The 15,713-nt window shown below is 39.4% G+C and overlaps 1 protein-coding gene and 1 long non-coding RNA gene across 2 annotated transcripts; one reads left to right on the top strand and one right to left on the bottom strand.

The window, feature by feature from the left end:
* Positions 1-6,870: 6,870 nt before the first annotated feature.
* LOC142664665 (uncharacterized) lies at positions 6,871-8,259 on the bottom strand. Its single transcript, XR_012851353.1, has 3 exons — positions 7,874-8,259; positions 7,017-7,059; positions 6,871-6,913 (listed from the first exon to the last, which is right to left on the bottom strand). It is a non-coding gene; the product is annotated as an uncharacterized LOC142664665 (long non-coding RNA).
* A 1,734-nt stretch (positions 8,260-9,993) lies between these two features.
* FOXA1 (forkhead box A1) lies at positions 9,994-14,534 on the top strand. The gene is made up of 2 exons (XM_075843539.1): positions 9,994-10,390; positions 12,388-14,534. The coding sequence occupies exons 1-2, from the start codon at positions 10,319-10,321 to the stop codon at positions 13,591-13,593; spliced, it is 1,278 nt and encodes a 425-aa protein (XP_075699654.1). The 5' UTR covers positions 9,994-10,318; the 3' UTR covers positions 13,594-14,534.
* Positions 14,535-15,713: the final 1,179 nt, after the last annotated feature.

Raw genomic sequence — 15,713 nt, 5'->3', positions numbered from 1 at the left:
TTGTAGACCGTGCCGTACAGCCCCCACCTTCCCCCTTGTAGACAGGGCCATACAGTCCCTACCTTCCCCTTGTAGACAATGCCATAAAGCCCTCCCCTCCCTCTTGTAGACAGTGTCATACACCCCCACCTCCCCTTTGTAGACCGTGCAATATAGCCCCCCACCTCCCCCTCGTAGACAGTGCCATACAGCCCCCACCTCCCCCTTGTAGACCGTGCAATACAGCCCCCCACCTCCCCCTTGTAGACAGTGCCATACAGCCCCCACCTCCCCCTTGTAGACCGTGCCGTACAGCCCCCACCTTCCCCCTTGTAGACAGGGCCATACAGTCCCTACCTTCCCCTTGTAGACAATGCCATAAAGCCCTCCCCTCCCTCTTGTAGACAGTGTCATACACCCCCACCTCCCCTTTGTAGACCGTGCAATATAGCCCCCCACCTCTCCCTCGTAGACAGTGCCATACAGCCCCCACCTCCCCCTTGTAGACCGTGCAATACAGCCCCCCACCTCCCCCTTGTAGACAGTGCCATACAGCCTCCCAACTCTCTACTTGTAGACCGTGCCATACAGCCCCCCGCCTCCCCCTTGTAGGCAGTGCCATACAGCCCCACCTCCTTGTAGATAGTGTCATACAGCCTCCCACCTCCCCCTTGTGTACAGTGCCATATAGCCCCCACCTCCCCCTTGTAGACAGTGCCATACAACCCCAACCTCCCCCTTGAAGACCGTGCCATACTGCCCCCACCTCCTTGTAGATAGTATCATACAGGCCCCACCCCCCTCTTGTAGAAAGTGCCATATAGCCCTCACCTCCCCCTTGTAGACAGTGCCATACAGCCCCCCAAACAAAAAAAATTTACTCACCTAGGCCAGTTCCCATGACAAATGGGGCAGCTCCACAACGCTGACGGGATTCTTGCATAGGCCGGTGTGATCCAGTGACGTCATCACACCGGCCTGCTCAGGGATCCTGTAGCCTAGTAGATAGCAGAGCGAGGACCCTGCTCTGCTATAGTGTTCAATAGTGTATCTGTGTACTATATGCAAGACGCAGATACTATTGAATGTGGCGTCGTGGCTGCTAGCGGCGCCACCGGGCATGGACGGGCCCATCCTGGCAGGCGGCACCGGCGCCCTTATGCCCGGGGTCGCTGCTATGGCTGCTGCAGCGGTAGCAACACCACTGAGAGAAGAAACACCCAGGCAGAAAGGCTGCTGCTGAGTTGCCGGGCCCGGGCACTTCTGAACACAAGCAGGGGAAGGGAGCCAGTGCAGCGCCCCATTCCACCTGCTGGAGTGATGCGCCCTGTGCAATGGCACAGGTCAGACACCCCTAAGGCCGGCCCTGGTCGTAACTAGGTTTACCTTCACCCAGGGCAAAAATACAGTTTGCTGCGATATTTCTGCATCTAAATACCATGGACAAGGCAAAGTGGCTTGTTGGAACCCCTTGCCCCGCCAACCTCTAAGCTACACCAATGGACTACAAAAGAATAATGTAACCCACTTGTTCCACATCCAGACACTTGAGTATAAGGAGAAAGTATTGTCAAACCAACAGGATAAGAAGAATACAAAGAGTGACAAAAGGGAAGAAAGTAGAGGAAAGACCCAAATCCAGACCTGGACAAATCTTAGCAGATAGAATAAAGATTTAATTTATTTTCCTTTGTACACAGATTCCCAAAAATCTATAATTTGTTGATTCAAGGTTAAAGGAATTGTCACCTCTGGGACCTGCGCATCTCTTCCGAGCAACGGTCCCCCGACCCTGTCCCACCTGTTGAAGTCAATACAGAGCAGGATAGGATTTTGGAAACAGTCGAGCTCGCTGAGCTACGCTGTATCCATAACTCCCATAGAAGTGAATGGGAGTTACAGAAACAGCATAGCACAATGAGTAGGGGATATGCCAGAAATGCCAAAAATGTCTGTCATGAGACAACCCCTTTAAGGTATGTAAATGTTTTATAGTTGCCACCATTTCCAACTCAAAATACAAGCCAGATTCAGGGTGTATTCACACGTGCCAGGTTTGTGCCATTTCTTGCTGTGATTTTGCGTAAATCGTGACAAAAACGTGACAAAACAAGGATGTGTAAATACACCCCAGCATGGCTAAAAAGTGGGGGACGTGACTTCAAACTGAGTAGTCTGGGAGCCTCAGACAGACAAGGACTCCCTGTAACTCAGTCAGAATCCTCCGACCTCGGCCGTATGCCCATGTCCAGCTGCTGAATGTGAGTCTCTTTGGCTCGCTGCTACCTTGCCTTCCAGCACAAATTTTACACCTGACCTAGACCTGACATGTCTAATGTTCCTAGCGCTGCATTGCCTGGCAATGGCATAGTATCCAATCCAGATAGGTAGTACGCTGACTGTGCATGCACTGTTTTATTAAACAAAAAGACCAGCACTTGCTAATGCAGGTGAAAAAAAAATATATTTTTTTACCTGCCTCCCAGTGTAATTACCCGCTGGGCAGGTGGTTTACCGGCCTGGTGGCAACTCAATTATATTGTATAGCTGCAACTTCTTTCACTTTTAGAACAGTCTCTGTCCTTCAAAAAAGGGACTGTTGGCAGAACATAGGGTCCTAGTGTGGAGGGGGGTCCTCATACCAGAAATTACACCGAGGGCCCCTTTCATGTGCAGGCCCATAACCACATGACCCTATTCCAGATTAGGTGGACCTAATGCCTGTTTATCCATACTGCTATCTCCAACCATAAAGTGGAGCAGAGAAGGTTGCTGTAACCACAATGCCCCTGGTGTCCACTTCCTTTGTAATGCTATCAATACTGCAGAATAGCAGAGCGCTGCGCACACTACCTCTACCTACTGGGAATGGCCTGAGGAAACCTAAACTCACAGCTCCATAACATCAGCCAGGGACTACCTCTATGTAACATGTTATTGCTAGTACATTTGGGTAAAGTTAACTTTATGTGCCCCTTCTAAAACCAATAAACCAAAGTAAATGCTGGTTCTTAATCCATCATTTTATTGAAATATTCTCACCCTCAAAACTAAAATTGCACTTCTGGACTCCGTATTTGTGAGCAGGTCCAAATTACACTTTGCAAGAAATACTCCCCTTGCCCAATGTAAGCCACTACAAATATTACCATGTTGGCCACGAATCAATGGCCTTTCATGGGTAACACTTTTGCAGATGCAAGCTGGTATTACCATTAAAGACAATTAGTGCTGCATCTCTGTATGTCCTCAGTCTAATAACCAGACACAGGGCCACAGCTAGAATAAAAAAAAAACACAAAACATGATATAATATATTACATTATAATTGCATGTCTAAACATCATTTGTTTGGAGGAGAGAATTTGTTTCAAAGTGATTGGACATCAGTTACATAAAATGACCCGTTTCTATTTTTTACTTAGCAGTTTTTTTTTCAGTCACTTACAAATATTTGACGCCCCCCCCCCCCTCCTTAGGGCTTATTTACACGAGTGTGGTAAACGTCCGTGGGACGGCCATTCACACAGCCGTTGTTTCAACGGAACGTTTGAAGGGTCCGTGCGAAAATAGGACATGTCCGTTCTTTTCACACATCACGTATCCCTCCACGGACTCTCAACTATGGGGGATGCCTGACATCGCGTCCCGCAGCCCTGAGCATGGATGCACCTCGGACGTGAAAAACGGCAGTTTTTCATGTTCGAGATGCGCAGCGCACGTGTGAATCAGACCTTAATCCTACATTTTTCTCTCTTATTAAAGTAAATGGGGGAACAACAGATGGATCAAAGATTGCACAATGGATTTATGTATGGGTGAGTTCACACTTCTCCATCTAGCGGGGCTGTGGTCATTTATATCAATAAAGGGCCAGATTAGTAAGCATCTTGGTCTGTTGACCCCATCTAGGACCGGCTTTACATCGGATGGTGCCTGGCGCAGTATCTTCTGCACCCCTATCTTGTGACTGTTATGCCGTTTGCAAATAACCCAACAGTGCCTAAGCAAAAGCACCATACAGTGTGGTAACTTAAGATCAGTTCCATACAATGGCAAAAGAACACTTCCATACAGTTGCCTAAATAACAATGCTATACAGTGACACCACTACCACCAAACACTGCAAAAATAATATAATGCATACACACAATATCACAGTACAGTGCTCCAATAATATCATTATACAGTGACCAAATACATAAAGTAACAACAGCTATGCAATGTATAAATTCTACTGCTATAAGTCAATATTAAGGCCGGATTTACACGAGCGTGTGCTTTTTGCACGCGCAAAAAAAGCGGCGTTTTGCACACGCAAAAGGTACTTAACAGCTCCGTGCGTGATTTTTGCGCAGCCGCCATCATTATGACACTGTTTGTATGTTTGTAAACAGAAAAGCACGTGGTGCTTTTCTGTTTTCAGTCATACTTTTTACTGCTGTTGCGCGAATCACGCGCGTCACACAGAAGTGCTTCCGTGTGGTGCGCGTGATATTCACGCACCCATTGACTTCGATGGGTGCGTGATGCGCGAGAAATGCAGAAATATAGGACATGTCGTGAGTTTTATGTAGCGGACACACGCCGCGTGAAACTTACGGACAGTCTGCACGGCCATAGACTAACATAGGTCCATGCGAGGCGCGTGAAAATCACGCACATTGCACAGACCTATTATACGTTCGTCTGAATAAGCCCTAAGATTCATTGCGGTCACAAGTCTCGGCTGCCAGGACATCTATGGTTCCCTTTTCAGCAGGAGCAACTGTATGACCGCACAGGTCGTACTCCCCTAAGGCCAGCTCTGATCCCACTCATGCCAGGAGCATCTGTATGACTGCACAGGTCTTATGCCCCTAAGGCCAGCTCTCATTCCACCCATGCCAGGAGCAACTGTATGAACACACAGGTCGTACGTCCCTAAGGCCAGCTTTGATTCCACCCATGCCAGGCTGTTTTAAGGTGGGGGAAATTGATCCCCCAGATAAAAGGTGTATACCCTAAACTCTACCATGCTGCACCTGTTTGAGTCCTGTACAAAAATGGATTGTGATGGAGCATATGCAGAGTAATGCATTTTGGCATCAGTTTGTATCCTTTATAAGTAAATGAGATGCAGAGATAGGGCCTTTTCTTTAAATTTTTTGTTTTTGCCAAATAAAATATGCATAAAAACCATTGTAAAGGAAAACACTAGTGTGAGGCGTACAACTATGACACTGGGTTGATGTTGATCAGCAGGAGGCGCTGGGACTTTGCAGATATTTTATACACACACAAAGATTTCTCTTACCAAGAGTCAACAGTTCTTCAATTATATTAGAGCTGAAGGGGGAAAATAACCTCAGGATCTTGTAACCTCTGAGCCAGCAGTTCGATAACTGTCAGCATTGTTTGAGGGGCTTGTTTGCATTGTTTTGCATTGCAGTTTACTTTAGCCTTGGGGACACTGGTTTGCTCACATTCCAGCCCCCCCAATTACTTCCCATTATTTACATTCTGCGTTTCTTTGGCTGCATCTATCTGGAGTATTTAACCCTGTTCTATTCTAAAGCCCACTTCCATATTGTTTGCTCTCCCGTGTGGAACAGAGTGACCTTTTCTATACATGATGGTGGCTGTGGTAGTAAGTTATTGGAGTTTCCCGGATTGTGAACTTTTAACCCATTCATGGATGCAATGGAAACAAGCACCTGCTGCCACCCTTACCTAGGAATTTAAAGGGTTAAACCACAGCATATAATAAACAACGATCAATATGTTATATGGAACAATACAGAATAATGTAACAATTAGAACATTAAAGCTGAAACAAGGGCACAATTGGGAGATGGCTGGCAGAGCATGTGTCTCGGGTACAGGGTGTGGGGGGGGCTGCAAAAACCTATACTTCTTTGGATGGGGTATTAAGATATAAGTATTTTAAGTGTGCAGGGTAATATTTGCTGTGATGCTTTTGTTTCTATTTTATTTATTATTCTTTTACAAGGTTTTGTTTTGTGTTTTTTTTATTCTGTATGACATAATGTTGGTCAGCTTGAAAGAGATACATCTAAAAATAATATAAGCAAGTATATAAGCATTCACGTATATTTATTTCTTAACTCCTACTGCTTATATAGCGCCAACATATTTGGCCGCAATGGATACAGATTGTCACAATTCACATCAGTCCCTGCCCATAATGGGGCTCACAATCTAAGTTTCCCACACTGGAGCCAAATTCATATAAAGTCAGGTAACCTATCAATATATTGTTAAAATGTCGGAGGAAATCGGAGAAGCCGGAGAAAACCTACACCGACAAGTATAATATCTAAACTAATGTTGACCACAGACGTAACTATTGACCACACCACACATGTATGTCACAACCTATGGGGAAGCCATATTGCTATTTTGAGTGTGTAAATTCAAAGAAAATGCATTTCACTAGCTGATGAGAACTGGAAGCTTAGACTGGAAACGTGTGAAGTAAATCCGATCACTCATTGTTTTCCTAAAAAAAAATTACATTTATGGCAACAACTATGGCTATCTTGAAAACAGACCATGACAAAAATAGCTCACCATACTTCAGCAGGAAAAAACTAATACCTGGGTAAATAGAAGCATGGTTTCCAATGATTACAACATTGCAACTACAGTGACTTGGATTTGTTTGATAATAAACATGTCTATACAGTGAAGACAACCATGTTGGATGGTGACAAACAATGAAACTTCTAGAAAATGGCTTTACATCTGTGCTTCAATGTAGACCTATGAAATCAAGATTCATTATACTGGTAAGATATGCCAATATGAATGTGCCCGCTTAGAAGATGGCAACACTTATGATACCTAATGAAGAAAATTCTATGCAGACGACAGGGCCACACAATAAAATATCTGCACAATGTTGTTTTATTGATCTTCCCATAACTTCTTCCTGGACATAAAAGGGAAATATTATTAAAATCTGATTATTTTTAGAATGTGTTGTCTAAAGATAAATATTTGCAAACTTAGTAATTTAATTGTTGTCCACATACCTTGAAGCAGGTAACACCTACAGGTTGTAAGAAGTTATTGCATCTAAGGGATAATAATAATAAAAAAAGTTTGATTTTAGATTCAGTTGTTACAAAATTAAAAAATATATACATGTATTTGTTCAGGTTAGCGTTAGTTTTATTTAATCACACAGCAGTCTGCACTTTATTAAAACTAATATAAAATGTAGTGCTCTACTTTAGAACCATGTGCTTGCTTCAGAGCTAGCAGGATTCTTCATATAGATAGATAGATAGATAGATAGATAGATAGATAGATAGATAGATAGATAGATAGATAGATAGATAGATAGATAGATAGATAGATAGATAGATAGATAGATAGATAGATAGATAATATTAATCACTAAGTAACTATATAACATACAGCTAAACAAAACAAAAATATATATTAAGAAAAAAAACATGAAATACATAACACCCCAATCTATGATGTCTCACTCTCACAGTCTCACACTGTTCTGGAAATGCACAGGTTAATTAAGAAATTGTTAAGAAATAAACAACAGAAACTCTATTTGCATTATAACCCCTAGTTCTCTTACACATAAAAAAATACTTTAAGTATTCCCAAGCTCTGTTTGCATTAACCTATTAGGTGCCAGAGCTGCACCTTAAATTCAAGTACTCCACATGCCACTTTTTGTTCAAAAGTTTGGTGCTGACAGATGAGCACAGGAGGCTCCACCATGTCTTGCAGGCCCCTGTGGTACTAAGGGAGTAAGATTATTATAAATCCTGCCCTGTATTCATCATGAACCCAGACTCCATAATATATAGTACGTGCATACAAATAAGCAGCATTGCATATTTATCTAAAGAAAAATTATTCTTACCCCTTGAGAAAGTAAGGAGGGAATGGGTTAAGGGATTTATGATGTGATCCAGTTAACATTTAACTAGGGCTTCTGCAGGCTTCTCTGATTTTAAATGCTTATTCTTAAGATCACCGTCAGATTCTTCTCTTCTGTGCTGCATTGGCTCCTTATGAGAGAGGAATATTCCAAGGCATTCGCAATTCTATTATCCACAGCACATTAAACAAAAGTTTTGCAGCTGGAAAAACAAATAAAGGAGCACAAAGGGTTAATACTACATACATGACATACTGTCCTGTGCTGTATGATACCATCAGTGTGGATATGTGTCTCGTCATTCGTTGTGTCAACTCTTCATTTCACCTGAGTAAACAATCAGCTGTTAGGGTTTGGGACTTTTTTTGTATTTTTTGTTGTTGTTTTTTGTACTAGAAACGCGTTCAAAAAATTATCTGAAATAAAATAATAATAATTTAAATGAAAAATAAATACATTATGAAAAATAAAAAAAATACTTAATCACTCCTGCCGAAATTTGTACTTATTTTTAATTCAGAATAAAACAATAAATTGGATTTGTATGGGTAATTATTAAAACCATAAATATTCTATGAATATTAACGTAAATGTAGTAATTTTTTTTTATTAATGGTGAACATGTAAAATATCTAACGTTTGATTTACTGTGAAATATTTTTGTTATTTATATCTTTGTCTTTTCTATATTCATTGACATTCTTATATGTAGTTTGAATTAGTTAATGTGGTGTAGTGCTCTGGACAATATTAGTGGTCAGATATATATATATATATATCATATCACCTTTTCCTTTTCCAATCGTGAAATATTAAATATGAATGAAAATAAATATAGTGCCTATACAAATAATGCATTTACCCTGTAACAGATGTTATTAAACCCTTCGCAGCTGAGACCTTCAAAATTGCAACAAAAATATGCAAATCTCATGATGTGAGAGCTGACCTTTCCTTTTAATAAATAATGAATTTGCATCTATTTACATTTAATCGTTCGTTAAGTGTGAATTGTGTGCTTGTGCAGATAATGTGTGACCGACTGTGAATATTTGAGGTTCATATTTGTGTTGTGGTTGTTTTTACCTTTGTTTACAAAGAACAGTTACAGAGAGCAGTGAGTATTCACTATGGCTATGCCCTTTGTTACTACTACATTGATTGTATACAGAAAATGTCCCCCATTTCTAAACAGCTGTCTTGAGAATAAAACTCCAAGAAAGAGTGTCTAAGACTTGTAGTTCCCCAACCACTGAGCCTGGGACAATAAGCCAAAAACTCTCTAATGCCTTCTACTCACCATGTGGTCTGTAGAATCAGAAAAAATAAAAAAATAAATCTATATATATGTGTGTGTGTGTGTGTGTGTGTGTGTGTGTGTGTGTGTGTGTGTGTGTGTGTGTGTGTGTGTGTGTGTGTGTGTGTGTGTGTATATATATATATATATTGCTACTTGTAAATATACTATAAATTAAATATAAAATGGTGGCATGATTCAGATTTAACATACGAAAATAATATTGCAATAATAACAACAACAACTACATATAGACAACCTACGTGTGTGTGTGTGTGTGTGTGTGTGTGTGTGTGTGTGTGTGTGTGTGTTTACCAGTTTATTAGAACAAAAGAAAATAGCCTACTAGATTAGAATAATAAAAATAATAATAATATTATTATTATTATTATTACTATTATTCTCACTATTATTAAGATTATTATTATCATCATCTATTATTATCATCACTATTTTTATGAGAATTATGTTTTTTTATTATGATCAATATTATGATTAGATTTATGATTATTATTATTATTATTATTATTATTATTATTATTATTATTATCATCATCACTATTATTGTTTTTATTATTATTATTCCGTTTCAACAACCCACTCTTAATACAGAAATGATACATTTAATTTAGCAGTAAAACATTGTGTGAATTTCTCTCCACAGCTTGAGGACATGTCATGCAGCAGGAGGAGGAGGAGGGTGTTCCTTACCTCCCTTTACTATTGGTTTATTATTAGTAGTGGGGTGGGTCACCTGTATACACATTTCTATACCTGGGGCCTCCCTTTCAGAGAACTTTGCTCAGTACGCTCTCCCATGGGTGCAAAACAGGTGTAGCTCTCTATGCTGTACTAAGGTGCAGCCAGCTCATGGAGAGACGTGTGTGAGGAAGGAGGGAGTGTGGAAGAAGAGGAGGGGAGACAAGGAAGAGGGAAGTCCTTTCCTCAACGTAAGATCCACATCAGCTCACTCTGCACATTCCCAGTTCCCCTCCTGCTGCCGTGTGATTTAGGGGGCACATAGCAGCCTGTCAATCTACCCTTCTACTGGTCACCTTCCCTGTCGCTTTCCGCCCTCCACTTCTTGGACTAGTGGGCTGAATGTTTCACTTAGGCACTTGGGATCCAGGATGTTAGGAATTGTAAAAATGGAAGGACATGAGACTACAGACTGGAGCAACTACTACCAGGAGACTCAAGAGGTAAGAGGGGGATTCCTTAAATTTACTGCTATTCTCGTCCATTGGGACGTAAAGAAGTATAGATCAGCTTCCCTGACATCTTGAAGAGTAAACTCCTTCTAACTACTAGTCGCATTAGTTTGTATCATTTCAGTTCTAGCACAAGTAGGTAGAACATTGAGGTTGGACCAGTTCTTCTAGATAATTGCCGCATCTCAAAGTCTGTTCCCTTAGGGATCCTTTTTTTTTTTTTAAACAAATGTATTGATGTCTGAAACTTCAGGTTCCCTTCATATGTTACTATAAGGATTGTAGGTGTAGCCATATTTCTTATAGTGTACGTTTTCAATATGTTTCAGCCAGGTTCTTCTCTGATCTGGTAGACCCTAATCTAATAGGGAGGATCTTCTCTGATCTGGAAGACCCTAATCTAATAGGGAGGATCTTCTCTGATCTAGAAGACCCTAATCTAATATGAAATTTCTTCTCTGATCTAGTAAACCCTAATAGATTAGAATATGAAGTCTCTTCTCTGATCTAGTAGACCCTAATCTAATATGAAGGTTCTTCTCTGATCTAGTAGACCCTAATCTAATATGAAGGTTCTTCTCTGATCTAGTAGACTTTAATGTAATATGAAGTATTTCATATGTTTCTTCCAGTCATTATTCTAGGTTAGATTCTAGTTTACTAACACTAAAAACTTCCAGTACCCTATGGTACTTTATAGGTAGAACTGTCACCTCTCCTGTGCTCAAGATAAGGAGTAGCGCTCACAATAGGCTCCTAATTCCTAATTTTATGCCCAGTGATAATCCCATTAATCTCACAGACTATAACTCAACATTCCTATTGTGATCATTCCTCGGGTGTAATCTAATTTAGTGTATTTGATATATGAGCTATTATGGTAAAGGCAGAGACAATACTATAGGACAATCTCAAATGACCAAACTTTGAGATCATTTGCACGACCACATTGATTCACATTGATTCAATGTTCTATCCATATAAACAATTAGTACTGGTAGTAATATTAGTATTATTAATAATAATAATAATAGTAATAATAAATGGTTGATACATTGTTGCGTCCTCATCACGGAAACTCGAGAACCTCCATGCATGTTCTCATTATGGAGAACAATTCCAATGTATTATCCTGTGAGGGAGCCAGGTAATCATTGTCACCTATATGTGGTGTTAAATCCAAGACCTTATTGTTTATAGTGAGTGAAATACAATAGGACATTCAATGTAACTCCAGAATTGAACAATGTCTAATGAACATTTATCTGGAGTTAGGAGATTACATTGTATACCTGTGAATTAGGTAACAATGAAACATTCTATGCATAAAGGTGAACACACACAAGGTAGGTGAATGGATAATCTTACCAGTCAGGACAAAAAAACTGAGCAACTGGGGTGGTCGGGTGATCATTTATTTGTAATGTAAACGTATTTCTGCAATAAATAATGACAATTTAATGGTCACACATTATTCCATTGTCTTTTATATACATTTAGATGTAGGACACGTAGTGAGATAAACAAATTGCTGTCCATAAGTAAATATATTTATTGTCTTTGCCCCAAAAGGAAACAAATACTAATAATTCTCATTATAGTGTGTAAACCCATAAAAATACACATATTATTTATGGTCATTGTTGTATATTATTATTATTATTATTCTTAGCAGCACCAGCAGAATGATTTTAATTTTTTTGTCATAAATATTTAAAGATAATTTAGTATTTAACACTGATACATTACATTATTTGACATATGAGCAAATATACTGTAGACTGGGATTTGGTTCGTATTTTATAGGGGGTGACAATGCTGTGTAATAAAATAAGTATAATAGACACCGTGTATCTAATAGAACGATAACTTTCGGCATAATAGGAAAACATGTCTTACATATATTTTTTTTAATGGTGTAGAGCATTGATAATATATTTCTGCGTTGACATGTTTTTGACTGTATGTATGTCTTGCTATACCACCAGGCTTATTCAGTCCCGGTTAACAACATGACTCAAGGATTGGCACCTATGAACTCTTACATGACCATGAATAATATGGGCTCCAGCAACAACATAACACCAGGATCTTTTAACATGTCCTATGCCAACTCAGGACTAGCACCAGGCTTGAGTCCCAGTGGCATGTCGGGAATGGGTGCTGGATCCTCCACGGGTATGAATGGCATGGCATCTGGAGTGTCGACAATGGGCACCGCTCTCAGCCCTAGCAATATGAACGCAATGTCGGCTCAGCAAGCCTCTATGAACAGTCTAAGCCCTTATTCTAGCATGAACTCAGGGATGAGCCCTATGGCTTATGCCCCTTCCAACATAAACAGGACCAGAGACACTAAAACTTTTCGGAGAAGTTACCCCCATGCTAAGCCCCCCTACTCCTACATCTCATTAATTACCATGGCCATTCAGCAGGCACCGAGCAAAATGCTGACCCTCAGTGAGATCTATCAGTGGATCATGGACCTCTTCCCTTATTATAGACAGAACCAGCAGAGATGGCAGAACTCCATCAGGCACTCTCTGTCTTTTAATGATTGCTTTGTTAAGGTGGCCAGGTCCCCAGATAAACCTGGTAAAGGCTCCTACTGGACACTGCACCCCGACTCCGGGAACATGTTTGAGAATGGCTGTTATCTCCGCAGGCAGAAGAGGTTTAAATGCGAGAAGCAAATGGGTGGCAAAGGGGCACAGGATGGCAGGAAGGATCAGTCTGGTTCTTCATCTCCCTTACACCGGGTACATGGCAAGTCCAGTCAAATGGACAGTAATTCCTCCATGTCCAATCCATCCAGCAGTCCACAATCTCTGGATCACGGTGGTTCTAATGGAGACATGAAGCCACAGTTGCCAGGAGGTCCATCACCCATACCCTCTCACACGTCTCACTCTTTAGTCCATGAGTCCCATCTCCACCTCAAAGGAGACCCCCATTACTCCTTCAATCACCCCTTCTCCATCAACAACCTGATGTCTTCTCCTGAGCAACAGCACAAATTGGACTACAAATCTTATGAACAGGCTCTGCAGCACTATTCCTCATATAGTGGGGGCCTGCCAGCCATGGCCCTTGGCAGTACTTCTATGTCTGGAAGAGGGACTATAGAACCTTCAGCACTGGAGCCTACATACTATCAAGGGGTCTACTCCAGACCAGTCCTTAATACATCCTAATCATCCCAGACTGTGATGGAAAATACCACCCCCGCCTTTATATAACTGTTTTAAGACTGTTACTTTATTAACCTATTGCTTCAGAAAAAATATTATTTTAAACAGAAAGAAGAATTGCAGTTTTTGGAGATCTGTCCATGTAATATAAAGCACAGAGGTCAACTAAAGCTGCGTCGGGGTGTATTTAAAGAAACTGTCTATCCTGTATATAATGCTAAATGTCTATCAGTTTCTAGACACGTTTACACACGGGGGTTTCTGGGGCAGTAATAATTGGAAGAGAAATATCACATTATGGTTTTATATATATTTACTCCAAAATTGTGAAGGACATTTGTGCTGTGAAAAAGTTACATTTCTACTTTGCTTCGAGTCTTGGGTGACCTGAGCTGGATTTCATTTTGTTACTGGGAAGAATAACTGGATATTGAGGCTATGCCATACTGGTTTTAGTCTGGCAGTAATACATCCCACTGATGGTTTAGCTTTGCTATAAATGATTTTTTTTTCTTTTTATTGTATTTGTTTGTATTTTATTTCTTATAGTGTTAAACAAAGAAACATAGGTCACTTAATAAGTCTCTACTGGGGTCACCACAAACCCTATCTGACTGTTCCCATATCTAAAAATACATACAGGTTGTATAGCCCCAAGGGACAGACGAGAGCAGGGGGGTCTTTTCTTTATTGTTTTTACTCGGTTATTTTTTATGGAGATGATTATTCGTTCTTCCCGGATATTCGTAATTTATTGCATGTGTTTTTTTTTTTCTCCCCCGCTTTGGTTTTCTTATGAAATGGTTTAAATAATGGTTCAATAAAAAAAAGCAAATTGTTCAGAATAAGTTTAATTTTATAAATGTAATTGTAATTAAAATATTTTGATTTTTAAAAAGCAAAAACAAACAAAAATAAATAAAAACAAAGCTATAAATACAGAACTGAGGGATGAATCTGTGTTCCTGAAGATGAAGGTTTCTGTGTTATGCAGTTTGTATATATGCCTATATACATATATAGACATACACGTACACACACTAATAACAAACAGTATACACACACACACACAATATAAATATTTATATATATATACCTTATATATATACTTTATATATATACCTTATATACACGCACCCATATACATTAGTAGCAGGTGAAAGCCAATGATGCTAGAATGAATTATAATTTAAGGATTAGAAAGGAATATACTGGTTATAGCGAAATTGCCATTTTATATACATATATTGTCTGTAACAAAAATATTCTAATATATATATATAAAAAATTTAGACATCCAAGGACAGCAAAAGAAAATTAGACAAATCTTTCGTTAATTTCTAATTACTATTACATGCTGATTATGATATATATATATATATATATATATATATATATATATATATATATATATATATATATATATTGAAGAAATTCCCACAGCACTCCGTGTTAGTGAAAAAAATGGTGGTTTATTAAGCCAACACAAGCTGCAACGTTTCCGTCCTGCTATAGGACCTTTATCAAGCATATCAAGCTCCTATAGCAGGACGGAAACGTTGCAGTTTGTGCTGGCTTAATAAACCACCATTTTTTTCACTAACACGGAGTGCTGTGGGATTTTCTTCAATATTGATCTATATCCCCTGGATCGGGATTACCTGCTTGCACCTGAGACCATCTTGGAATTGCATTGTGAGTACTGCTGCTTTTCCATTGTGTGTGTATGTATGTATGTATGTATGTATGTATATATATATATATATATATATATATATATATACACACACACGCATAATGAATCGAGTTTTATTTCCGAGAATGAGAAGATGTAAAAAAATAAAGGTTCAGTTATTCTTACTACTTTACAGATAATGGTCGTGCTGGGATTTTTAGTCCTACACCAAGCTGAAGAGTAATCTGTATGTCATTTCCAGCCCGATTATATCCTCATTAGGCATCAAGAATAATAAAAATGATTAAATACAAAAAATAAAAGACACAGAAGAAAATATAGAAAACCTCAATAGCTTTGAAAAAGAGAAAAGTTTTCTTTTCATTTTAAAATACACGTAGAGGTTAAATAAAATATTTATTTGCAAATATCTTTCAGTATTAATGTA

The sequence above is a fragment of the Rhinoderma darwinii genome, chromosome 12 (assembly GCF_050947455.1).
Source record: "Rhinoderma darwinii isolate aRhiDar2 chromosome 12, aRhiDar2.hap1, whole genome shotgun sequence".
Taxonomy (NCBI): Eukaryota; Metazoa; Chordata; class Amphibia; order Anura; family Rhinodermatidae; genus Rhinoderma; species Rhinoderma darwinii.
This window is presented reverse-complemented; position numbering and strand designations above follow the sequence as displayed.